Source organism: Mustela putorius, unplaced genomic scaffold (genome assembly GCF_011764305.1).
Source record: "Mustela putorius furo isolate JIRA1106 unplaced genomic scaffold, ASM1176430v1.1 tig00000407_pilon_pilon_pilon, whole genome shotgun sequence".
In the NCBI taxonomy this organism is placed as follows: domain Eukaryota; kingdom Metazoa; phylum Chordata; class Mammalia; order Carnivora; family Mustelidae; genus Mustela; species Mustela putorius.
The window spans coordinates 9,025,047-9,042,881 of NW_025421373.1; the positions used below are offsets into that span (position 1 = coordinate 9,025,047).

The following is a 17,835-nucleotide window of genomic DNA, read 5'->3' on the forward strand; positions in this document are numbered from 1 at the left end:
TGTTTTCATTATCATTTGTTTCCATGAATTTTTTCAATTCTTCTTTAATTTCCGGGTTGACCCATTCATTCTTTAGAAGGATACTGTTTAGTCTCCATGTATTTGGGTTCTTACAAATTTCCTCTTGTGATTGAGTTCTAGCTTCAGAGCATTGTGGTCTGAAAATATGCAGGGAATGAGCCCAATCTTTTGATACCACTTGAGATCTGATTTATGACCCCGGATGTGATCTATTCTGGAGAATGTTCCATGTGCACTAGAGAAGAATGTGTATTCTGTTGCTTTGGGATGAAATGTTCTGAATATATCTGTGATGTCCATCTGGTCCGGTGTGTCATTTAAGGCCTTTATTTCATTGTTGATCTTTTGCTTAGATCAACTTTTAACAGTCCCCTACTGTTATTGTATCATTATTGATGTGCTCTTTGATTTTGTTATTAACTGGTTTATATAGTTGGCTGTTCCCATGTTAGGGGTATAGATATTTAAAATTGTTAGGTCTTCTTGTTGGACAGACCCTTTGAGTATGATATAGTGTCCTTCTTCATCTCTTATTATAATCTTTGACTTAAAATCTAATTGATGGGATGTAAGGATTGCCACCCCAGCTTTCTTCTGGTGTCCATTAGCATGGTAAATTGTTTACCACCCCCTCACTTTAAATCTGGAGGTGTCTTTGGCTCTAAAATGAGTTTCTTATAGGCAGCATATTGATGGGTTTTGTTTTTTTACCCATTCTTTTACCCTGTGTCTTGACTGGGACATGTAGCCCATTTACATTCAGGGTAACTATTGAGAGATACGAATTTAGTGCCATTGTACTTCCTGTACAGTGACTGTTACTGTATATTGTCTCTGTTCCTTCCTGATCTACTACTTTTAGGCTCTCTTTTTGCTTAGAGGACCCCTTTCAATATTTCCTGTAGAGCTGGTTTGGTGTTTGCAAATTCTTTCAGGTTTTTGTTTGTCCTGGAAGCTTTATATCTCTCCTTCTAATTTCAGTGATAGCCTAGCTGGATATAGTGTTCTTGGCTGCATGTTTGTCTCATTTAGTGCTTTGAATATATCTTGCCCATTCTTTCTGGGCTGCCAGGTCTCTGTGGATAAGTCTGCTGCCAATCTAGTATTTTTACCATTGTATGTTATAGACTTCTTTTCTCGGGCTGCTTTCAGGATTTTCTCTTTGTCACTAAGACTTGTAAATTTTACTATTAGGTGACAGTGTGTGGACTTATTCTTATTGATTTTGAGGGGGGGGTTCTCTGCACCTCCTGGATTTTGATGCTTGTTCCCTTTGCCATATTAGGAAAATTCTCTACAATAATTCTCTCCAATATACCTTCTGCTCCCCTCTCTCTTTCTTCTTCTTCTGGAATCCCAATTATTCTAATGCTGTTTCGTCTTATGGTGTCACTTATCTCTCAAATTCTCCCCTTGTGGTCCAGTAATTGTTTGTCTCTCTTTTGCTCAGCTTCTTTATTCTCTGTCATTTAGTCTTCTATATCACTAATTCTTTCTTCTGCCTCACTTATCCTAGCAGTAAGAGCCTCCATTTTTTATTGCACCTCATTAATAGCTTTTTTGATTTCAACTTGGTTAGATTTTTTCTTTTATTTCTCCAGAAAGGGCTTTGTTCTCTCTGGAGAGGGTTTCTCTAGTATCTTCCATGCCTTTTTTGAGCCCAGCTAGAACCTTGAGAATCGTCATTCTGAACTCTAGATCTGACATAATACCAATGTCCATATTGATTAGGTCCCTAGCCTTTGGTATTGCCTCTGTTCCTTTTTTTTTTTTTTTTTTGTGGTGAGTTTTTCTGCCTTGTCATTTTGTCCAGGTAAGAATATATGAAGGAGCAAATAAAATACTAAAAGGGTGGCAAAGACCCCAGGAAAATGTGCTTTAACCAAATCAGAAGAGACCCTAAGTTGTTGGGGGGAGAAAGGGGTTAAAAAGAAGTTCAGGAAAAAAAATTAGAAAAAGAAAACAAGACAACAACAAAAAAGAATATATATATATATATATTAGACTGGTGGCTATAACAGGGTCACCCACTTAATTTTGGGAGTATTTTGGTCTCTTAGAAGACCAAAATTTAAAGAATGAAAAACATATATATGGGTAAACACAATGAATGGATGGAATATGCCTATAAAGATGAAAAAAAAATTTAAATTTCTAAAAAAGGAGTTGATAAAGTAAGTTGTTTGGGAAAATAAAGAAAAAGAAAGTGGAGAGAATTTGCTCGGGCTGCAGACTAGAACAGCCCGGAGCTAGATTTAGGGTATATTTTGATCTATTAGAAGAAGTTGTACCCCCACATTTTTTAGAAGAAAAAACCCTATGTGTATACAAAAAAATAAAGTTAGATACAATGAAGGATAAAATATGACTATAATAATGAAGGTGCAAAAAAAGATTATTTTTTTTATGAAAGGTATTGTTAAGATAAACTAGTTAAAAAACGTTAAAAGAGGAAAGGGTAAAAGTTAAAAAAAATAGCAGATGGAAAAAATACAATTAAAAAAATTAATTAACTGCAAGGCTAAAGAATCATGGGGAGAAAGCCATTAATTCCATGCTTTGCTTTCTCCTCCTCTGGAATTCCACTGTTCTCCTTGGTAAGTGAACTTGGTCTTGGCTGGATTTCTTGTTGATTTTCTGGGAGAGGGACCTGTTGTAGTGATTCTCAAGTGTCTTTGCCCGAGGTGGAATTGCACCACCCTTACCTGGGGCTGGGCTAAGTAATCCCTTTGGGTTCCACTTTCAGGAGCTTTTGTTCCCTGAACGCCTTCTGTAGAGTTCCCGAGGATGGGAATGAAAATGGGGCCTCCCAATCTCTGGCCTGGAGGAGCCAAGAGCTCAAGGTCCCACTCCTCAGTGTGCCCTCAGAGAAAAGTGCTCAATCACTCCCATGTCCCTGGCCTCCAGCCACGCTCCAAGCTCACCCAGCCTGTGACCAACATCTCTGTTTCTGGCACACAGCTCCACCTGGAGTCTCCAAACCCCTTAGATCCCTGAGCTCTTCCAGGAGGGTCTCCCCAGGTCTTGTGGGGACCCCACTCACAGAGCAGTGGCCTGTGCCATGGGTTACGGTTCAAGGTAACCCTGAGTGGAGAGCTCAGCTCTGTCTCTGTAGCCAGCTTCCCCACTCTAATACTCTGCAACACTCAGATACCCCTGATCCTTCTGTGACCCTACGGGAACTGGGGCCACACAGACCCCGCATGGGCTTCACCCCAGTGTAGCCTCTGGAGTGATGTCCCTCAGTGGAACAGACTTTTAAAAGTCCTGATTTTGTGCTCTGTTGTTCCGCCGCTTGCCAGGAGCTGGCCCCTCCTCCCGTGGTCTATCTTCCCATTGTTTTGCATTCACTTCTTCGCTGGTCCTACCTTTCAGAAAGTGGTCGATTTTCTATTTCTAGAATTGTTGCTCTTCTTCTCTTCGATCTCCTGTTGGATTTGTAGGTGTTCAGAATGATTTTATAAACTATCTAGCTGATCTGCTACCCGATGTCATCTCAGCTTGTTACTTCTCTGCCATCTTGACTCCTCCCCCTCTGTAGGAAACTATTTGACAATTAGATAATAACTGTTTGCTGTTCTTTGACCTTTATAGCCACAAATGCCTCTATTTTACTCATATCAGAATTGCCTTATTAATATGTCATGCATTTCAAAGGAAGTGATTATTATTTTATTTTTCTTTGACCTTTGTGTAACAAACCGTTTACTAAAGGCCCTTTGCCTACTACATGGAGGGCGACAGAATGGGATACAAATATTCCCTGGTTATTCATGGGCTAGACTTAAGGCATTCAGTCAAAGGAAGAGCAGGCATAGTGCAAAATCCAGAGGGAGGAGGAATGAACTACCTTAAGGTGGCAGACCAACAGCTTCTGAATGCAAAGCAATAGTCTTTAGACTATGAATAGATACCCATAGTCTGACAGTACCCATAGTATGTCAAATGGCTCCTCAGAAAGCTGAGAGGAAAATAAGGGTGGTCTAGAGAAGAGGAAAGAGGGGAAAACAAAACAACCCAGAAAGAAGGAAGCAATGACAGAAGAAGTGCAAGACACAATGGAGAGCAGCCCAGGTGTCACAGTAAGGACAGTAATGGCCACCAAGACCAGGACAGCACTGGTGGCCAATAGTGTCTGGTCTTTGAGGAAAAGAGGAAGAAACAATGACTCAGGAGGAGGAGATAGCACACCTCTGCCTTTTGGACATGGAAGGAGCCATTTGGATTTCAGTGGCTTCAGATAATACTACTATCTGATGTCAAGAAACACAGTCAGTAGATTCTGATGCTGAATGGTTCTGGAGTTCATCCTAAGTAGATAGAGTCAATGGACATAGTTGACATCCTTTTTAACTACTTTATTATGTTTTGATTCAACCTGAGAATTGCAGTATTATTAGGAGTATAAAATATTTTGAGAACAAATATTAGGAGAGTTTTGGGCAAAACTGTGGGCTGGTATCATATATGCAAGAATTTTATTCTTATGAGAATGTGTGAAATGCCAAGTAAGGCCTCTGGGCAGTGGCCTTGTGGAGTGACTCACCAACACCACTGCCCACCACCCCCCACTGCAGGCAACCACACACCAAGTACCATATCTACAGATCAGAAAGAGATATTATTTCTTCATAATCTATTAGCCACCTTATTACTGGTAAAATAGATGAAATTGGATAATCTGGTATAAAAGAGCTTGCAATACTTCAGTGATATAGTGTTTGGACATCTATTGCCTAAAGGACCCTGACAGAAACATGTTGAAGGTTTTGGGAGATTTTAAAATCATTTGAGAGATGATAGCTTTGTCCTATGATAGCATAATTTATTTTTTGTATCAACTTTGCATATAATCCTTGAATAATAAATAACCCAATATCCTTTGCTTTTTAAGAAAAATGCAAGTGACCCACCACTAAGGACATTTTTTAAAAAGCAAATTTTATTAACACATTTTTTCTGTACCTACCATTATGTGCTTGTTCTGTAGCAGGCATGGTACGAAGCAATTCTCATACATTACCTCTAATCTTTAAAATGGCTCTTCAGGAGAGTTATAGATATGGTTATCTCTGTTATAGAGATGAAGAGACAGGAACTCAGGGAGGTTAAGCAGCTTGCCAGAGGTTGCACAGCTAGTAAGGGGCAGAGTCATGATTCCAACACAGATGTCCCTGGCTCCAAACTTTTTTCCTCTGGGTTATCTCTGTCTGCTTGAGACAACTAGATCAGAGTAACCCCTGGAACTATCAAGGGAAAGCCTGGTTATGTTCAGTAAATTTTTTTTTTTTTTTGAGGAGGTGCAGATAGATGGTTTTTGTAAAATTTCTGTTGTAAAAAGGTGAAAATTTAGTCTTAAAGTATATTAAAGTTAGTTTGCACCTCACTTGGCTAGAATATGCTATCAACATCTCTAGATTGTACTAATAACTAACGTATTAAAGCATAATTTTGTAAATTAAATTGAAGGCTTGACTTTAGATCTAAGGTTGTTTAGATAAATTTTATTAGTTGTATTTTGTTTAATTTGGTCAAAAGTTGTGTTTCTTTCAAAATTTCATATATCTTCAAGTATAGATTTATATATTTAAGAATCTTTATAACATATTATCTGTTAAACTTCAGTCTTATTGATTATTAAAAGGTGTTTCTAGAAGTATTTTCATGGCATTTTGAGTTCAAGTTAAGTTATGGAGTTTCACTCTATGCATATATAATGAAAATAATTGTGCTTTATATAGAACACTATAATTTACTTTTTTATCTTTATGTTTCAAAATTCAGGTCCCAAGTCATTTGCAAAGGCTTTTTCCAATGGTTATCTAATTGGAGAAATTCTGCACAAGTTTGAACTTCAGGGTGATTTTTCAGAATTTTCAGAAAGCAGGTTAGTGAGATAAATTCTTTCTTAAAAAGGGTCAATTCCTTTGGCATTTGAATGGTTTTAGCTTCCAAAGTTAAGGGATAGTGAGCTACAATTTTGTTAATTATTTCTTCTTTCTTTTAAGGGAAATGAAGCAACTTATAGTATCCTGGCAAAAACAAAACAAAACAACAAAAAAAAACCATAACAAGACAAAACCCTGTAATATTTTTTGTTTGTAGCAACTATGCTGAGATCTAATTCATAGATGGTCATTTACCAGTTTAAGGCATATAATTCAGTGGTTTTAAGCATATTTACATATTTAGTGTATTCACAACCATGACCACTAACCACCTGGCCCCTGGTACCCACTTATCTATTTTCTGTCCCTATGGATTTGCCTATTTTACGCATTTCATATTAGTGGGATCATATAATATGTGTATTTTGTGATTGGCTCCTTCCACTTAGGACACTGTTTTCAAGGTTTATCCATGTTATAGTTTGTATCATTACTTCTTAATTCCTACTTATTTGATAAATGATTTCAATTGGATATATCACATTTCACTTATTAATTCATTAATTGGTGGATACGAGTCATCAGTTATTCTGAACAGTGCTACTATGACCATTGTGTTTTCATGTGGAAATGTTCTCATTCCTCTTGGGTGTGAAATTCACCTAGGAGTGAAGTTGTTCGGTTACATTATGTATGTTTACAATTTTGAGCAACACCTGAATTGCTTTGCAAAATGCCCGTTATCATTTACAGTTACGCTAGTAACATATGAAGGTTTCGGTTTTTCCACATGATCATCAATGCTTGTTAGGGTCTTTTTGATTATTGTTGTCTAGTCAGTATTAAGCAGTATCTCTTTGTGATTTTGATTTGCATTTCCCTAATGAGTAATGATGGTGAGCCTCTTTTCATGTGCTTATCAGTCATTTGTTTTGCTTCACTGGTGAAATGTTATACAATCCTTGCCTATTTTCTTTTAAATTTTACTTTTTTTAAAGATTTTATTTATTTATCTGAGAGAGAGAGAATGAGATAGAGTGAGAGCACAAGTAGGCAGAGAGAGAGTGAGTGGGAAAAGCAGGCTCTCTGCTAAGTAGGGAGCTGGATGTGGGACTTGATCCCAGGACCCAGGGATCATGACCTGAGCTGAATGAAGGCAGTTGCTTAACCACTTGAGCCACCCAGGCGCCCTTAAATTTTACTTTTTAAAGCAGTTTCAGATTGATAGAAAAATTGAGAAGAAGGGACAGAGATTACCTATTAACTCCCTCCTCTGACACATACATAGCCTCCTTAGTATCCACTCCCCAACCAGAGGGTGCATTTATGACTGCTGATGAACCTATAATGATACGTGTTCACTCAAAGTAAATAGTTTACATTTGGGTTCATTCTTAGAGTTGTACATTCTATGGGTTTGGACAAATGTAGAATGACTTGTATCTACCATTGTAGTATCTATACATAGTATTTGCACCGCCCAAATCCTCTATGCTCTGTCAGTCATCCTCCCTTACCCCAACCCTGGCAACTACTGATTTTTTTTTTTTGTTATCTTTATAGTTTTGCCTCTTGCAGAATGTCATATAGCTGGAACTTATGGCTTCTTTCACTTAGAAATATGCATTTAAGTTTCCTCCATATCTTCTCATGGCTTGGTAGCTCATTTCTTTTTAGCACTGAATAGTTTTTCATTGTCTGGATGGACCACAGTTGATTTATCCATTCACCTGCTGAAGGACATCTTGGTTGCTTCCAAGTTTTAGTAATCATAAATAAAACTGCTGTAAACATCCATGTGCGGGTTTTATGTGGACATAAAATTTCATCTCCTTTGGGTAAATAAACAGGGTCACAATTATTGGATCAGATGGTAAAAGTATGTTTAGTTTTGGAGGAAACCAGTGAACTGTTTCCCAAAGTGGCTGTACCCTTTAACATTCCTCCCAGCAATGAATGAATGAGAGTTCTTGTGACTTCACATCCTCATCAGCATTTTAGCGTTGTTAGTGTTTTGGATTCTGGCCACTCTCATAGGAGTATAGTGATAGCTCACTGTTGTTTTAAATTACAGTTCTTGAAAGTTGTGGAGTATGTTTCTATGTGTGTATTCCCTGAGGTTCAAGCATTGTCCCAGCCGCACACAATTATGTTTCTCATTGAAAAAATGAATGATGTCAGAAAGTATACCTGTTTAGAAGACTTAAAAGCACCATTCTGACCAGATGATGTCTGTAGTATTTCAGATAGACTAAACTGATGTCAGCAGGGTCATAAAGGCCCTTTGTGTTAAATGGAAAAAGGGACCTCATCTGGCTGGACACAACTGTGAAGACACAGGTCTCAGTGAACAGAGAGGCCTTTGTGCTAAGGAAAGGAACCCCTTTTTGTATGAAATAGCCTCGCATCAGGGACAAGACATGACAGGCTGAGCAGAAGGTAGATTCACACCCTTGCTCTACCTTTGGACAGGGGTGTGCCCTGAATAGCATCATGTATAACAGCCCTGCTTTTCACCCACTGCAAAGAGCTAACTTTATGCCACTGAGAGTCACTGCATTCCTTAATGTGAGAAGAGGGACCTACTTGTTCTGACAACCAAGTTCCATCCATCCTGAATTCTCGGAACAAGATATTATTTTTCCCAGGGCACAGGGTCTTTTAAAGAAGGATCAGTATATTCATGGATATGACTTTTGTAGAAGTGTACTTTGTGGGGAAAAGGATCCTTCTTTGTCAAACCTATTTCTTTAGGCAGATAGGTAACACTGGGCTCATGATTTGGGGATTTTGTCAAAAAAAATTTTTTTTAGTCTAAAATATAAGTGTTGCTTGTAACTGAATCTATTTGCCTTAGAGATTAATAGGATAAAATAATAAAAAGTAAAGGAGCATGGATATTCCTGGGGGAACAGCTTCTACTAACCTTGTAAGTTGTGTTCCCTCATCAGGTGACAAGGAGGAGAGAAGATAGGTAATCTCTGGGCAAATAGGAACTATGGGTATCAGATACTTAAGATAATTTTAAAAATCCTAAGAATGGGAGCACCTACATGACTCAGTCAGTTAAGCGTCTGACTCATGATTTTAGCTCAGCTTTTGGTCTTATGGTTATGGGATACAGCCCTACATTCTCCATTCTTACTGGGTGCTGGGCTCAGTTCTGATAACTTCTGGAAATGGATACTGTTTGCTTTTGGATTTTCCCCCCACGAATTTTGATGCCCCTCATCTCTGTAGCCCTAGGTTATGACCCAGGACAAAGCTCTGACGAGTGCCTCTCTGGCCATCTGTCCAAATATGTGTGGTGCACAAGACATGGGACTTTGAGGATAGGAGGGCGTGGAAGAGTCACTGTGATGGCAGAGTGAGACTGGGTGGGTCCAGGGAAGGCAAGCACAAGTCATGGATCTCACTGGCCTTTTAGAGTCGTACTTTTCAAACATGGTCTGCTTCACCTGCCTCGTTTTAGGCAGGTGTGTGTTACATCACACTTTAAGGTTACTTGTGCAGGAACAAACTTCAAACCTGGACACAAGAAGACCTAAAAAATGTTTACTCTTGTTGTGAGATTTCCTGTAGCATTCATTATTTCTTCTCATGACCTCTGTGACCTGCTTCTTTTTTATTAATTTAAAATATTGTATTCAAAGCTTATTGATATAGTTTGATATGCCAGGTACACATTACCAAATATTTCTGTTAAAACAATAATAGTAAACAGAGGAAATAAGACAGTAAATGACCCCATATACCTGGAAGAGGAATTTAAGTTGTTGCATCTCTGTTTTTGTTGACATTGGCCTTCCCATGATATTGACTCCTCATTCCTATTTAGAAATCATTCATAGAGTCCCTCAGGCTCATCTCCTTTTGCACCATGGGCTTTTTAATTTGCAGTGAATGGGCACTTTTAGGCTACATTTTAGAAGGCTCACAAACATCTGAAAAGGCATACACATTTCATGTCTGTGCCCGAGTATGTGTTTTCTTTCCTGTGGAACAGGTGCCATGGCTCTCATCAAATTTTCAGTGGTATCTGTGACATAAAACAAAAAACAAAAACAGTAACCTCTGGAGAAACAGGATACTATCAACAGTATATAAATTTTAAGTGTGAATCAATCACTATAAACTTCTAAAAACTTAACTGAGGTACATGAAGATCATTGTATCATCCCCAAATAATTTTATAGTCCAAAATGAAGTTACTGAATGAATAACCCTGTTATCAGGGTGCCCAATATGTGCCCAACCCCTCTTTTCTAAGGTATCGTTTTGTTTTTGCTTTTATTTTTTTGGAGGGGGAAGGGTAGGACTTTCATTTATATATGAGTATATTCAGTATATTTTTTTTCCATGAAAGAATGTGACTGAATGTTAGGAAGTTAAAGTAAGGAGGACATAGGCCAGTGGTTAAAATTGGTATTTGTTTCTAGTTGGAACATGGAAAGGCACAGGAATTGAAAATGCCCCCAACATTATCCTTCTGTCACTGGATTCATAGGCTTATTAACAGCCCTAGATTATTTGAGACCTGTATTCTAACACGGACCTCAATTTACCGCTTCTTGTTTACTTGTTTACTCATCTGTTTTTCCTGCTGTGAACCCCGCAAGGGTAGGGGCTGCACCCTATTCATCTTTGTAAGTTTAATAAACATATTAAAAGTTCATAGGTGACTCAGCATTAACTTAAAATTAGAAAGTCTTTACTGATAAAAGTAGTAATATAACATTTAAGTGAAGATGATATAATTAGTGTGATTGCATAGCTAATATCATTTAATGAAATATTTCTGATGGTGCCTGGGACGATCACTGTTAAAGTCATCAGTGCAACATTTAGGGCTATTTTCAGACTCCTGTAATAATGTCATTTAACAATATGGAAATTTAAATTATAGTTTTTCCTTCTGAGTAAAATATTTTTCAAAACCATAGTTGTTTTTCCGTGTAGAAGAAAGCACTTAGTTTTCTGTTTTTGTTTTGACCTCTTGTAAAAATCCTAGCATGCATTTAAGCAGAAAAATGTACAAAATCAGCTTTAGATATACCATTCCAGAGAAATAAATGGGAGGAGTTCAGGGCAAATAGAATATCTCAATGTAGTTACATGATTGAGTGGTTTTAGAGAGGAGTGGTATAGGAAAAGAATATGCAATAATTCATAATATTAGATCATGGCAATGCCTCTGATATTTGTTGTCTCTAATTCAGTGCCAGTGTCTAATTTGGAAACTGTTTTAATGCCTAGAGTTTCAAATGCCAAACTCAATAATTTTTCTCGCTTGGAGCCAACGCTTCACCTTCTGGGTGTGCAGTTTGATCAGAACGTGGCCCACAACATCATCACGGAAAAGCCTGGGGCGGCAACCAAACTTTTGTATCAGTTGTACATTGTTCTTCAGAAAAAGAAGAAAAGTGGACTGACTGGAGTGGAAATACAATCCATACAACCCCCGGCAAACATCAGACAGCAAAGTATGAAAAGTGAGGCTTTTCGAGACGTAAGTACACAGAGAAACATAAACGTATCACAATGTAAGACTTGGGAAAGTAAAATGACAGTGACATTGGCTGCTCAAAGAAGCACCATTGGGTAGCTATGTCCCTTATGTATGTTCTTGGTCATACTTGGATTTTGTTTTATATTAATGTTTTCAATTCATTTATCATTTTTGATGTCTCCCTCCTTCCTATCTACATTACCAACAGTTTATCAAATTCTGTATGTTCCTAATTTGCAGTGTTTTTATGCCTTGCTCCTCTCTTTCCATTTCTGGCCCTGTCATGTCTGCTCAGATCCCTGCGTGAACACTGCAGCAACGTATCTAACACGTCTCCCGGTCTTCTAGCTTTCCACCAGAGGTCAATCAAAGGCTAGATGAATCTTTCCTAAATTCCAGTTGCACTCGGCCCTTTTGCTCAGAAGCCTGCCATTTTACTGGACTGACATTCAAAATCTTTCACTCAATGGTCTCAATCTGTCTTTCTCTGTTTCTTCAGAGTCCTCAGCTTAAAGTCTTTTTTTTCTTTCTTTTTTTTTTTTAAGAGGATTTTATTTATTTATTTATTTTTTGTCAGAGAGAGAGAGAGAGAGAGAGAGAGCACACAAGCAGAGGTAGAAGTAGGCTCCCTGCTGAGCAAGGAGCCCGATCTGGGACTCTATCTCAGGACCCTGAGATCATGACCTGAGCTAAAGGCAAACGCTTAACCAACTGAGACACCCAGGCATCTTGAGTCTTAGTTTTTTCTTCACTGATCCCCAACCTGTCCTTGAATAGCTCTTATACATTTCTGCTTTTCTCTCCCTTTCACCTAAGCTCACACTTTTCATCTCGCTCCTTCCCACAAACTCTTCTCCATCCTCTGCTGTGCAGCCTTCCCAACACAAATGGATTTTTCCTGTGGAACTCCTAGGGCATGGGTAGTTTCCACTCTCTAGTGATAGCCTCCTGCTGCTCATACTGTTGCCAGCTTTCATGATTAATATGTCATACGGCCTCACAAGATTTTTAGTCCCTCAAATTCAAGGAATATGCCTGATAGAATGCTTTCAACATTGCAAATATTCATTGTGTTTTGATTAGTTGATACAACTTTTTAGTTGACAATTCTCTCCAGTTCCTGTTGCTGTTTCCTTATGGCAAAAGAAGTACCCCTGGGGATAAAAATATATGTTTATAAAAAATAAAAAATTATATTGAAAGAAAAAAAAAAAAGAAGTACATTAACTTTTCCAGGCCTCTAGGATAATGGGGAGTGTTGCACTGACCCAATGCATTAAATAGAAATGGAAATAATTAAATGTTTAAATTGAACTTCTGAAGACACAGTGACATAATTAGATGTGAGGGCCATCTCCACTTTTGTATTTGTCTATTCTTAGCAGACAATCTTACGAGCCTGATGGCAGAAGGAGCTCAGCACCCAAGAGAGCTGGAAATTAGAATAAGGTTACAACCAAAGAACTTGGTCTTGCCTTCTGCCCCCTTCACTTGCAAAGCTGAGTAACTTTGGGCCAATCCTTGGAATACTCTTAACCTCCATTTTCCCAGCAGCTAATAATCAATAAGATTGATTATCTTATTGATAATCAATAAGATTGATTATCTCTACCTGCCTCAGAGTTAGGCTTTTTTTTTTTAAATATGTATATAATTTTAAGGAAACAATTCACAAGAAAATTCTTTGTGAAGTGTAAAACAGTCAACAGGAACAAGAGTTGTAAGAGTTGTGTAATTGAAGCCAACAATAAACCATTGTGTTTAATGTTGGCCATGGTGACCTCCCAGAGTCAACCATTCATTCATTGAACAATATTAATTGGGCTCCTATTTTATGTCAGGCAATTCCACTACAATCAACACAAGAAAAGTCCCCACCTGTTTAGAGCTTCCATTCTTAGGAGAGAAAAATATTTCAGTGGAGTAGTGTGGAATGTTCAGAGTTGAAGAGTAAATTGAGATGAGGCAGATGGGAGCAGAGACGGAATAGAAGCGTAGAGCATAGAGGGAATGTGGAGGTGAAAGAGACGAGAAGAGAACAGTGGCTGCAGGAGAGAAGCACACGAGCAGGGTGCCGTTCTTTGTTTCCTCTATGGGTATAGAAAGTGGGACAGCTGGCCAGTTGAGAAAAAGAACCAGGGGCAGGAGATGACTGGTGTGGGAGCCAAGTCCTCTGGGAAAGAAAGGAGGATGCAGCCGATGGTCCAGGTGGAGGAGGAGGTATCTTAAGAAAGAACTAGACATGCCTTTTCTTCTGAAAGCAGGTAGAAGAAAATGCAGGTGTCTTACATAATTATAGTAATGACTAAAATTTATTGATTGTGCAGAGCAAGATGCAAAGAAAGCCTGGTTCCAGGATATATATATATATATATATATATATATATATATATATATATATTCCTTTGATCTTCACAATAGCCTTATAAGATACCCATCTTTATTATTCCCATTTTACAGATGATGAAACTAAGGAGCAGAGGAGTTAAGTAACGTGCTCAACTTAATGCAGCAAATAGGTGATAATGTTGCAACAAACCTAGGCAGAGTGACTCTAGAGCCACACACTTAACCGTGGGCTATGTTATATCTCAGAGGGTATTTCCTGGGTAAGGGAGGGATAATAAGGATATAAGATAAGATGTAGACATATGTTGAAGTAGAGAAGTAGGATGTTCAGGGACTTTACACTTTTGTTGCCTCTGTGGAGACAGAGGCCAGGCCATTTTTAATAATGAAAAAAGCAGGAAGGTGAGTAAGGGCTTAAAGTCACCTGAAAGGTGCTTAAGAGATCTTCTGAGTAAGTGCCCATATCTGCTTAGGTGGCTTTAGAAGACAGGGACCAAAAATGGTTTGAGCAACAGTTCCATTTGAAAAAAAAAAAACTTTAATAAGTCTTCAGCTTTTAAGGAGATTACTTTTGGTTATGAAAGTTTTACTTAATTCCATTAGCCCTATTACTCTGTTCCCCATTTTATAATCATCTTTGAGGTTCATTTTCTTACACTCTTAGACTCTCATTTCCAATGGCCTGGAAGTTTTAATGTTTCTTCACTTTTTACGAGGAAGTAGCTTAAGTTATGGAAAGAATCTGGGTCTTATATTATCTCTTATATGTTGAATTGGTTTTATGAAATTATTTTTATGAAAATGTACTTCTCTAAGAATTCCAATGCCATTCATTAAAAATTAAACTCAGAAAAAATAAAAATTAAACTCAGAGCAAAAAATATACGAATATATTTGAAACTATTTTATAAGAAAGAATTCAAACATGTGTTTATTGTTTTCATGTAAATTAAAGATCTGAGTGACTAGTATGGGGCTTGCATTTATTTTAACCATCAACAAGAGTAATTCACAGAGATTTTATTTTGAAGACAAATTTTGCATGTGCTTTTAATGACAATATACTTTTTATTTTCTAATAATGAAATCCTTTGAACTGCTTTCTCCATTTAGAGACTTAGAAACCTGATACCACGTCAAACTGATTTCAATCTGATGCGGGTTACACACAGGTTTCAAGAAAAATATAAACACATGAAAGAAGATCTTGTCCACATGCATTTTGAGAAACTCCAAAAATTTCAAAAGCTCAAGGAAGAACAAAGATCCTTTAATATTGAAAAGGTTTTATAGTATGATTTTTCCAGAAATTGATTAGAGCATAGAGAATACTGTTTGGGATTTATGCCTATAGTACACATTGCATAAGCATTAATGTAGCATAAGTCGCGTGTTCCTTTGACTCCTGCTCCACCCTGCTCTCACCTTTCTCTCCCTTACTCTTCCCTTTGTTCCATTCCCACTCCTGCCCTCACCTCTCCTTGTGACCAGGAATGAGAACTGCCATTCTCTGGAGTGGCAGGACAACTTGATTTCTTTTTAGGTTGTCTGATAGAAATTAATGCTTCACATGGGTGAGCGGTGGGGGTTTGCAACTAACCACTCCAGTGAAGGCTTATGATGGCTGCCCCCACTAAGGGATGTAGAGCGACATTCCCTCTCTGAGTTCCCTCTTCTGCAATCTCTTGATTTTTCTGTCCTGCCTCATTTCTCTCGTCCTGGTAGTTTGAGGTGATACCCTGCTTGCTTTCTTTTCCAAACCCCTTAAACATCTCTTGCCTTCTTTCTGGCCCTTCTTGCTTTAACTAACTCCCCACTGCTTCTCAAATTCCTCTGAAAACCTTTAATGATCTCCTATGCCTTTAAGTACATGAGAACATGATGGTGTAAGGAATCGTTAAAGATTTTCAAGAGAATTTCAGGTGACTACATATATGGAATGTGTAAACTACAGGCAAAAGAATTATAGTTCTTCTCCTTGCACTACAAATCACTTTTTAAATTCATATATTTAAAATGGTAAGAAATGGACACCTCCTGAATATAGTCAGCCCCCTGTGCAGAGGGGAGGGAAAGATGAGAGACAAATTCTGGAGGATCTTATGGTCTCATTACTTGCCAGAGAGTCGATAAAGCGCTGGGCTTCCCCTCTTGCATTGCATGGTAAGGCGACAAGGCACTCCTAAAGCAGTGTCTAAAAAAGACCAAGCGCTGGGACTCTTAATTTTTAAGGAATCAGCCCGTCTAACTTTGATGTGCTAAGTGTAATGCAGAAAGAGTCCAAGGAAAGTTGGGAAAAAGGAAATATGAAACCATTAAATATTAAATTATGTTAAAAATGATAGGAAGCAGGGGCACCTGGGTGGCTTAGTCAAACATCTGACTCTTGATTTCAGCTCAGGTCATGATCTCAGGGTCATGAGATCAAGCCCCACGGTGGGTTCCATGCTGGGCCTGCGGTCTACTTAACATTCTCTCCCTCTCCCTCTGTTCCTCTTCTCTTCTGCCCGGCCCCCAGCTTGTGTTCTCTCTCTCACATATAACAGAAAAAAAAAAAAATCGCAGGAAGCAAATAGGGAGAGCCTATGTCGTCCTGGTTTTCTTGAGAAGGAAAGATCAATATATTACAACGATATAAAAAGTTATATTTTGGAAAGTAAAATGAAGAAAAATTTTAAGTTATTTATAATTTTTGACTTTTTAGTGGTTAAAGTGTCTTTGGATGGAAAAAATGATCTTATTAGCTCTAATATAATACTTAGTAGTAAAATTACTGTGTGCATATGTAATCTAGTTTTACATGTTACTTCATAAATAATCTAACCTTCAAAATATTTTGTCTGGTTTTCATGATTTCTTTTTTTGCTTTCATTTATGCTTGTGTTCTACTTAAAATAAATACTCCCAGGTAGAGAAGAGATGATCTAATAATGGTATCACATAATTCAGTATTTAATTCAGTATTTGAAGTAGCCTCTGATTTCATTGTTTAGCTGTGACTGAGTTTGGGGGAAGTTTGTCATATCTCCTGGATTCCCCAGAAGTCCTCCTAAAGACCATCTCCCAGATGAAATTTTCTCTTCAAGTCATCTTTAGAGACAGAATTTTCTCTTTGCATTATTGGGTAGGTCAGAAGGTAGAATTGGGAAAGAATGATATTCTTCTTTGTAACTGAGGCGCCTTTATTTCTTACAGTGTCATCACCTAGAATGAAGATGCACACATCTGATAGGCATAATTTGAGGATTCCAAAATCGTGTGTGTTTGTTTTTTTAAAGATTTATTTATTTATTTATTTATTTGACACAGAGAGAGATCGAGAGAGAGAGAGAAAGAGCACACAAGCAGGGGAGCGGCTGGCAGGCAGATAGGGAGAAGCAGGCTCCCCACTGAGCAGAGTGCCCCACGTGGGGCTCGATCCCAAGATCCTGGGATCATGACCAGAGCTGAAGACAGATGCTTAACAGACCGAGCCACCTAGGTGTCCCCCCCAACAATTGTGTTTTAATATCATACTTTTTGAAATGAGTCATATTGATACCTGCTTTCTAACATTACATGTTTGTGACACCCACTCCATTGGTAAATTGCTGAGTTCTGAAAAATGTATATATGTGTACCTGTGAGTGTGTAACATAGCCTGTTTTTCTGATGAGTGGAATAACTAAACATCTGTGGGATATTCAGCAACGCTTGAATAGAAGACGACAAAATGAAATAATGGCCAAAATCCAAGCAGCTATCATACAGATTCCTAAACCTGCATCAAATCGTACTTTGAGAGCACTTGAGGCCCAAAAAATGATGAAAAAGAAAAAAGAGGCAGAGGTAAGTGATAATCCTTTAATTTGGTGTTGTGTTAATCTTAATGAAAGAAAGATCTTTCTCTAAAACACAGAGATTGCCCCCCCACTTCTTAGTTCCTTTTCAAATTATTGGTGGCATTTTTCCTTCTCATTCAAAACCCCTTCACTGTGTGCATATCTAATCCATATTATACTGTTATTTGTTCAGAATGAGAGAATGTAGCTGTAGGTCAGGGATAAGAAACTCATGTTAAATGACAGT

At 38.0% G+C, this 17,835-nt stretch overlaps 1 protein-coding gene across 1 annotated transcript in view; it reads left to right on the forward strand.

Moving 5' to 3' along the window:
- Positions 1 to 17,835, forward strand: part of SPEF2 (sperm flagellar 2) — a 171,590-nt gene that overhangs the window by 12,396 nt on the left and 141,359 nt on the right. Inside the window, exons 2-5 of the mRNA XM_013051945.2 lie at positions 5,806 to 5,908; positions 11,166 to 11,418; positions 14,881 to 15,051; positions 17,455 to 17,595. Coding sequence (XP_012907399.1) covers positions 5,806 to 5,908; positions 11,166 to 11,418; positions 14,881 to 15,051; positions 17,455 to 17,595 — 668 coding nt within the window. The remainder of the gene's footprint in view (positions 1 to 5,805; positions 5,909 to 11,165; positions 11,419 to 14,880; positions 15,052 to 17,454; positions 17,596 to 17,835) is intronic.